The sequence below is a fragment of the Sinocyclocheilus rhinocerous genome, unplaced genomic scaffold, assembly GCF_001515625.1.
Source record: "Sinocyclocheilus rhinocerous isolate Xijiao unplaced genomic scaffold, SAMN03320098_v1.1 scaffold1092, whole genome shotgun sequence".
NCBI classification, from domain to species: domain Eukaryota; kingdom Metazoa; phylum Chordata; class Actinopteri; order Cypriniformes; family Cyprinidae; genus Sinocyclocheilus; species Sinocyclocheilus rhinocerous.
This window is the reverse complement of record NW_015623456.1, coordinates 102,375-111,038: the sequence shown is the minus strand read 5'-3', so window position 1 is coordinate 111,038 and position 8,664 is coordinate 102,375. Positions and strand designations below refer to the sequence as shown.

Sequence of the window (8,664 nt, the reverse complement as noted above, 5' to 3'; positions counted from 1 at the left end):
AACAGTTTTTAAAGTAAATGGGTGCCTTCCATCCCCCCATGTGTTTCTCCTTTTCACAGTCTGGCAGAAATGATTGGTGGGTCCAAAATACATGGTCACATGACAGTAAAAGTGTACAGTTGCCAAGAAACAGGGGGTGGGTAAACTTACCCACTGGCTCAACTTACCCCACTCTCCCCTACTTCCATTGAAGATGAGGCAGAAGCAGGCTCAGAGAGTGAGGGAGAGCCCATTCTTATCAAAACATCTACAATAAAGTCTGAAATTACTACAGAGTGTGCTGTCTTCTCTTTTAATTGTATATTTGTAACAACTGGATCATTTGTATTAACAAGCACCCACCCCCCTAGTGCCCCTTTTTTGGTTTGGGCCACTGCCCGTCAAAATGTCTGTGCACGGCCCTACACACACACACACACACACAATCGGTTCCGTCATATAAAAGAAACGATTTAAAAGAAAAAACCTTGAGAAAATATTGTTTTTGCTAAGTGTATTCGTCTTATTAGATTCAAGTGGCTTTGTTGGCATGGTAAAAAAGGCTTTACATTGGTAACATTAAATTACAGAGGTACACATATACACACATTTACAGTTTTGATAAGAATAATGAAAAGGAAAATGTACACAATGGTTTGGTTTCTTATTTAAATGTGTTGATGTTATTGTGTGTTTGGTGATCCTGTTGCACTGGTTAATCTTTTATCATTACAGGACATCACAAACCAGGTTTGCATTTGCTGAGTTTCTCTCAGCATGTGTGGGAGTTTGTTACAGTATGGCATCAGGCTGAAGTCTTTTTCATGGGTTTTGATTAAAATGTTCTTCACACTGAGGGAAACAAAAGGTTCTTATAAGTATTTACTGAAAATTCTTCTTCCAAAATGGTTCTTCTATGGCTTCAATGAAAACCCACTTTTAAACTTTTATTTGTGTGTAGGAATTTCAGTCACCCTCGATCCATGCAAAGGATAAAGCAGGTATAACAATGGAGAAAAAAAGAAACACAAAAGCTATGTCACAAGCAATCATATTTTTTATTTAAGTTATGGATTTGATCTTACAACAGCAAGATGACAAAATAAGTGAGCAATTACCAATAAAAGAGGGCTTAAACTAACATCAAGCAGAGTGCAGTGATGATGTTTTCTTTGATTTTTATTAATGATAAAATATCACATTCTGTGCTCTTTAGATGTTGGTTACAATAATGATGGCAACCTTTTGGAAAAGAAGTGGTGGAAAAACCACCCAGCTTTGACAATTATAGAAGAAAAGTGCATGGTAGAAAAGTAAATATGCACAACAAACAAAATTCTTATAATTGGCATAAAATGACAGGTAGACGGGAATATAACTAGTTTTAGGCAAACACAAGCAAATCTTGAATGTCACAATATTTTTTAAGACTTATGATAGTAACAGGTGCTGCAGTGGCAGTCTGTGTGGTTCACTAGTTTGACATCATTGACAAGCACCTACAAACAAATACAAAAACAATTTCGTTAGGCCTATATACATTTGAGTAAAATAATAATATAATGAAAAACAATATTATAGCAATAGCAGTGCACATTTTACCCGTTTAACTTCTTTGGCTACACAGCATGTAGCTTCTGATGTGATATTTTTTGGAACAAGCATGGTTTTCTTAGACCTCAGGGGCGTGGGGTAAGCCCTAGAAAAACAGCATCCCATACACTGATAGACAGGAGCTCCAGGTTTTGAGAAAATGTTGTTCTCTTTGAGTTTGCACTCCTCACATCCAACTTGTATAAAATAAAAAATAATAGTAAAGGAAAAGATCCCATATGAAGTATTAAAATGTAGTAATTGGTTATTAACTTACAGTTATTCATATCATTTCTTGGATACAGTTGTCCAAGATGAATAAGCATTAAAAAAAATAATATACTTGCTCCAGCATATCTTGTCCAAAACATGGTGGCTATAATAGAAGCGAAAAAGGAAAAAAAAAAAACTAAAATAGAACATACTTTACAGAACTGGACTCATATTTTCAAAATACATCAAATACATACACGGATCATTCTTCTCAGAATTTGCTACATTTGTACATTTTAAATGTATTCTTTAAGCTCACAAATATTTCATTTGAAAAATTACCTTTGTTCTTGACTTCCTGCAAGATGTGATTAATCTCTCTTCTCAGAAACAGGCATAGCTTTTATACCTTGCTTACGTCTGCCCCGTTTGTGTGTGTGTGTGTGTGTGCGCGTGACCGAGTGTGTGACCGTTCCCTTGCTGACCTTGTAATCCATTAGGTAAATGAAGAAAAGAACTGAATATGTACTGTAGTTTCAATTAACAGTATTTTATCTTTGAGATCTCTGACTTGTATCGTTTACATTGTTGATTGAAAAAACACATCTTGTACAGAACACATTTGTTTGTTTGCTGTTGTTGTTTTTTTTAATTCAAACATTCAGATTGTTACATGATTTACTAACACATAAATTAAACTGTAATTAATGCCGTCCTTAATCTCTTCTATAATCACACCGTATCAAGTGTCAAGGTTGAATGTTTGCTTTGCCTTCACTATCTCTCAATCTTTCCATCTGCAGCAAATCCAAAAGACCTTGGTTTGGATTGTGCCGTTTCATGCCTGATGCAAAGGTAATGAGATATTTTCAATGCCAGATGGAGAGGAGTATGTCACATAAATAACAAACTGAGACTGTAGGAAATGACAATGGCAACATGCAGACATATTCTCAAAAATGCTATTTTATGCTACCGTATTTTCAACACTGCAGTTTATTTGAAGCCTTTGGTCTAGATTTTGTATAACTTTGTCAATTTATTGTTCTGCTTCCTTTTACATTCTCCAATTAAAAGAGGCAGTGTACAAAGTCCTTTTTTAAGACCAAGTAAAGAAACTTTATAGAATAAATTGAAGTGAACACAATACATCAACATTTTGCCTAGGGAGCATGATGAAAAACAACTTTCAACAAATCGCCATTGCTTTTTAAATCGTTTTACAAAAAAGATGGTTTCTTTGCTCCTAACCACTAACTTCTGTACTTTCTGATCAGACCCATAAGCTATTAAACTTTATGACACTGCCATTTCACTTGAGCTATGGAATGAAATACATGCAGTTTAAAAGAAAAACTATTTTAATCTTTCAAAATTTGATGTTTAATTCCATCATTCCTTTATAATTATTTGAAAAATGCAAAAAATTGTTTCTAAGTAAATCCTACATCATTTTTTTTCAGGTGGCAAACCATTTACTAAACATGAACAAAACTGATAAAACGAGCACTGCAAATGCATTTTGCGAGTATGCAAGTATTCTTATACAAATATGAAATTGAAACAGCAGTTCTTACAAACTATTTGTTGTCATTAATAATGGAAGTGACCACAAACTACAGTCAAAATCAACAAACTCACTCAATTAGTTTTTTTCTTTTGAAGACATTTAGGCTGGAACAAATATTTCCCCAATCTAACTACTTCTCTAAACGGCAAGATTCAGAAAAGGTGCATCTGCACGTTCATCAGGTTCTTCTAATCTACAGGTTACTGATAGACAAATCAGCACATACAGCCACTAAGCCACAGAGATATTACGCCTTCTCTTCATTTAAAAATGAAACGCAAGAAAACAATCCCTCATGCAATTTAATTCCATGACTTAAAACTTTCTGCTCCAATTTAATACCTTTTAAGGTCAGAATTTACAAAAGGGTGAATTAAGACCTGCAACAACCCTGAAACATGAGAAATGTGACATTTGTTTTGTGTGACTGCCATGATCATGATTGAGAACCAGTCCCATTCTTCGCACTTCTTGACATCGCTTAACACCACATGCTCAGTTCTTACAAGTATTTATAACAATGCTCAATATATATATATATATATAGCTAGCTGAACATTGTCAGAATACAGTAGCCCATTTTAAAATTAATTGCATTCAAATCATCCTGTGTAGGCCTGCACAATGTAAATATGGTTTTAGCCACATGAAGCTAACAATAATTAACAATAATAATTGACAAACAACAATAATTTGAAATAAACAAGGATACTGATAACTCGTCTATCAATGGTGATTTTTATTTACGACAGCCTCCAAGCAGATGGAATCCAACCAGATGTGTAAACAACTGACAGAGATGTCATTAAGATAAAGACAAAAGAATGTGGTCAGCAAATAAATCCTAAGATCCTAAACGGACATATAAGAGTACCAGGGAGTGGCTTCACGGGAAATGTTCATTATTTTTTAACACTGCATTGTTGAGCTGTTAACATACTGTAATAGTTAAAGGCTACTTGGCCAATTTAATGTGTTTGATTAAATCAATATTATTGTTGGGAGACACCAAATAATTTAAATCAATAACACATTAATATCAATAAGAGGAGATCCTAGATCACTGAAGTTCCCAACAATAGCCACTAGATTTGGACTCGTTTCCATTGGTTGCAGATAATTTTCTTCCTATTTCCCCCTCCTTTTAATTTCCTCTAATGTACTCTGAGCTGCTGGGAATCTGGGCTGCCAAAAACTTTATTGTACTGAGTTCTGAACAATATTCACAAGGGAAATCATTTAAAGGTAGAAGGTGGGGGATTTCCACCAAACAAATTCTTATAACAAAAAAAACAAAAAAACACAAACATCTGTGTTCTACAACCGTGGTGCACCATAATCGTCTGGCATTCTCTCAATGTTATACCTGTAAAAAACATTATAAGTTTTATTAATTTACATAGGTGACAAGATCATTTTCTTCTGTTACAATAAATACAAAAATATACATAATATAAATTCATATAGAAATACACACACATACATATACAAGTCTAAATTGAGCCATTCAGTAAAGCTACACCACACTTGATTACGGTTACTCAGTCAGAAAATCTTTATAGAATCTCCTGTAATGACAATAGGTGTGTTTGACTTGATTCGGCGCTGCACAGACCGATCGGTGTGACTTGAAGCAATGCACGCCAGTTAGAAATTTTGTCCGACATGAAACGGTGGTGATGCTATGTCACTGAAACATATGCCATCAAAGTCCAGTGAGAGTGATTTGAGACCAGTTGGCTGGCTCAATCTGTGCAGCTTCTCCAGAGTGGTTGGACGCTCTGATAACAATACAGCTGTTATACCATTGGCCAGACTCATCATTACAACGATCATATTTCATGTCATTCTGACACCTTCATTTCCGGTAATGCTCACAAATCTGTGTTTTTATAATAGTACTAATTAATTTCATGTATCCCTATTGTAAAAATATAATTAAAATAATTTGGCATTTTGATGTTATTTTAATAGTATTGGCCTATGTTATTTTATTCATCTTTATATAGGTGCCGTATTAAGCAGTGCTTATATTTTTCAACGAATAGTATTTGCTGCTACATGAAAACATCCAAAACGTCTGTGTATTTTACAAATATTGCACCTAATCCATTTAATCTGTGAAAAAGTACGCAAACACTGCCCACTATTCGGAGTTGGGCAAATATTGCTGTGATGTTGCTAGATAGGCTGGAAAGTTGACATTACTGCTATGCATATCTGAATTTTATTTCTTTTATTTTTCTTCCTCTCCTTTGGTACAAGTGGACAGCTTCATGGCATCTTGTTGTTCATAGTTCTCTGGAACTGTGAATTGTGATATATGTTTCTGATGTGAAACTAAATCTGAATAAAAATGTTGATCATAAAAATTTTTTTTTTTTTTTAAAGTACGCAAACACTGGCAGAGCATCACTACAGGAAGCGGAAAGTGTCCGACTTCATGTCTCCATTTTCAACTCCTCTCCTGACTGCAAGCAGCAAGTCTCACCAAACGTTAAAATCCAGCTACAGCCGGAGTCAAACACACCTAAAAACTAGGGATGCACCGATACCACCATTTTCCAGTACTCGCCCGAGAGTACGAGTACAGGAGACCAGTATCGGGCCCGATACCGATACCGTGCATCCCTACTAAAAACTCTTCAAAATGGTGTTCCTTCAAGAGCAGGATTGGACATACCTGGACACACATTTACCAGTAGGCTTTATTCAATTTCTGACGTTTGCACATAACCTAGGCTTTTTCACTTGTACTCACTAGAGCCCCTCCTCAGTAACATTAAGGCGAGACTTAGCGAATTGAGCTTGAGTACCTGTGATTGGAAATGTACATGATGGGAACTCCTGGGATCTTCCGAATCCTCCTTTTTAGGTCCCTGTCCACTGTGTGATTAAATCACCAAAAATGACCTTGAATATTCTGGAAACAGGGTTTCTCTCTCTCACTCAATTTCTGGGATTTTGTATAGAATTTGTGGGTGTCAGGGAGCCGCTATCAATATGCGGGACACTCCAGGAGAGGTGGGATGTCTGCCATTCACAAATCAGAGCAAAAATGATTACAGATTGCTTCTTTTTACCTCATTTGTAAGTTGCTTTGGATAAAAGCGTCTGCTAAATGATTAAATGTAAATGTAATATAAATGTTGTTGAAACTGTGATGTCATCAAATTGTACAAACTGTTCAAAAATTTACAGTAAATGACATAGCTGTCCACAATGTAGTTAATCTTATGACCAACTGCAGTGGCACACACTGCAACAACGGTGAACTTTTCCTGCAAAGTTACTACTACTTAAGCCAGCAAATGCTGCAGCTGATTTGCCAGCATTTCAAAAACTGGTCCTGTTCACACACGATCTCTAAACAGAAAAATGCCTTTTGATTACAACATTGTGACAAGTCTAAGGATGACATGCTAAGGGCAAACAAAGCTAGTTATTTTTTCTATGATCAGAGAGTACTAGAACAGAACAGATTTCTGCAAGATATTTATCATGCATATGCATTTATTTGTGCATTAAATTATATCCTTTATATGTGTATTTGTGTAATGTACATTGAGCTTACATACCATATTTATTTGTTCATTTTGTTCTGTGAAAGAGTGAACTGTAGTGTGCATTTGTGGAAACCATTGATGCTTTCAACTCAGTGAGCGCAAAATTAAACTGACTATCTCAGAAGTCTTTGTTGTGCTGTCTGTCTCGCCTCTTCCCCCTCCACTTCACAGCTTACCACATCCACTTAGTATTTTTAAAAACTGCGGTGGGAACTAATCAGTGCTGAAACACAGGATTTCATGAACCTTTAAAAGCTAAGTGATGTATACTTTTCAACAAGATGACCTGTGCAAACAGTAATTATTTTGTCTTCTGGGAGGACAGGACAGGATAATCCTTTTCCACCGACTACATCTAATATTTTATGAACAAAGCAGAATGAAAGTTGATTTCCAGTGTTCTAGTCGAGAAAGGCATGTTTGTTGTTCCTGGTGCTGGTCTGCTGTACTACGTACATTACACATTGCACTGTGTGTTGTTAGGATGACAACGTTTTAGGGAATACATTTTTAGGATCAACTGCCTCAGGGGTGTAACAGCGCTCATCAATGCCAAAATGATTAAGATGGCCAATCAATTCAGAGAATCCGAGTGTGCATCCCAGCGCTTTAGTTTTAACAGTGAAAGAGTGCCAGATTTAAGTAGCTAAACATTTAATATTTGCCAAGTGTTTTATGAAAGAAATGTGTCAAGTTTTTCTGTTTAACATATAAAATATAGGTGTGATTCATGTAATTCATAATTGAATATGATTAAAAGTGAATGTGTGCATATTTTAAAATAAAACTATTATTTGCAAATAGTTCAACTTGATTTTACAAACAATACTTCTTTTACAGTTTTTCATTATACCCTTTAAATGTTCAATAAATTTTTTTTAAAAAAGGACATTTAAATAAAAATTATTATTGATATGCCCCTGCCCCCAAATATTGGTTTGGTCCCTAGTGTTCAAAAGACACTGTTACTGTTACATGTATGTCATGTAAATGTTGTCAGGGTCCGGCGTCTGGTGTTCTCCCTCTCACCACCAGAGGTCGCCATTTCCCATCCCTGTGCACACACTCACACTCACACACACAGCTGTTGCCCATCCTGAACTCCGTTACCTTGACTCCACACACCTGTGCACACACTCACTCACACACAGCTGTGGCACATCCTGAGGGCTATTTATGCGCCTTCCCCACGCCACTCTGGGCGGATTATTAATAATTGTTAGGAGTTGTATTAAGTGTTGTTACGGGACTGGTGCGGGCTCTGCGTGGCCGTGTTGCATCAGATTCCCTTTTCTGTTTCAAGCCTGTGTCAGAGTCTTAGCTCTGTTTGTGTTTTCTGTTTTGATTTTGATTTTGTTTTCCCGGCAGTCAATAAAAGCCTGCATTTGGACCCAGACCCTTGCTTACACGGTGTCTTTCCTAACCGCGCCGTGACAGAATAATCCGCCAAGCATGGGTCCAGCAGGAAGGTTCCTCAATGTCCGCCAGGGCTCTCAGTTTCCCCGAGGCGGCGGTGGCCGCTCTCAGTTCCACCGAAGCGGCGGTGCCCGCTCATGAGGTTCTCAAAGCGGCGGTGCCCGCTCACAAGGCTCCGGTGGCCGCTCTCAGTTTCCCCGAGGCGGTGGTGGCCGCTCTCAGTTCCCCCGAAGCGGCAGTGCCCGCTCATGAGGTTCTCAAAGCGGCGGTGCCCGCTCACAAGGCTCCGGAAGCGGCGGTGGCCGCTCTCAGTTTCCCCGAGGCGGC

The 8,664-nt window shown here is 37.2% G+C and overlaps 1 protein-coding gene and 1 pseudogene across 1 annotated transcript; both read right to left on the bottom strand.

Annotated features, from left to right (window-relative positions):
* Positions 1-1,115: 1,115 nt before the first annotated feature.
* LOC107744957 (glycoprotein hormones alpha chain) lies at positions 1,116-3,107 on the bottom strand. Its single transcript, XM_016558823.1, has 3 exons — positions 1,850-3,107; positions 1,582-1,769; positions 1,116-1,478 (listed from the first exon to the last, which is right to left on the bottom strand). The coding sequence occupies exons 1-3, from the start codon at positions 1,941-1,943 to the stop codon at positions 1,404-1,406; spliced, it is 357 nt and encodes a 118-aa protein (XP_016414309.1). The 5' UTR covers positions 1,944-3,107; the 3' UTR covers positions 1,116-1,403.
* Positions 3,108-4,072: 965 nt separating this feature from the next.
* Positions 4,073-8,664, bottom strand: part of LOC107744861 (rRNA-processing protein FCF1 homolog) — an 18,135-nt pseudogene continuing 13,543 nt past the window's right edge.

Bases quoted from the DNA above. Each gene is read 5' to 3' on its own strand.
- LOC107744957 (XM_016558823.1), bottom strand. From the start codon at position 1,943: ATGTTTTGGACAAGATATGCTGGAGCAAGTATATTATTTTTTTTAATG. The intron at 1,770-1,849 runs GTAAGTTAATAA...ATTTTATACAAG, and splicing joins AAGAAATGATATGAATAACT to TTGGATGTGAGGAGTGCAAA. The intron at 1,479-1,581 runs GTAAAATGTGCA...ATTTGTTTGTAG, and splicing joins TAGCCAAAGAAGTTAAACGG to GTGCTTGTCAATGATGTCAA.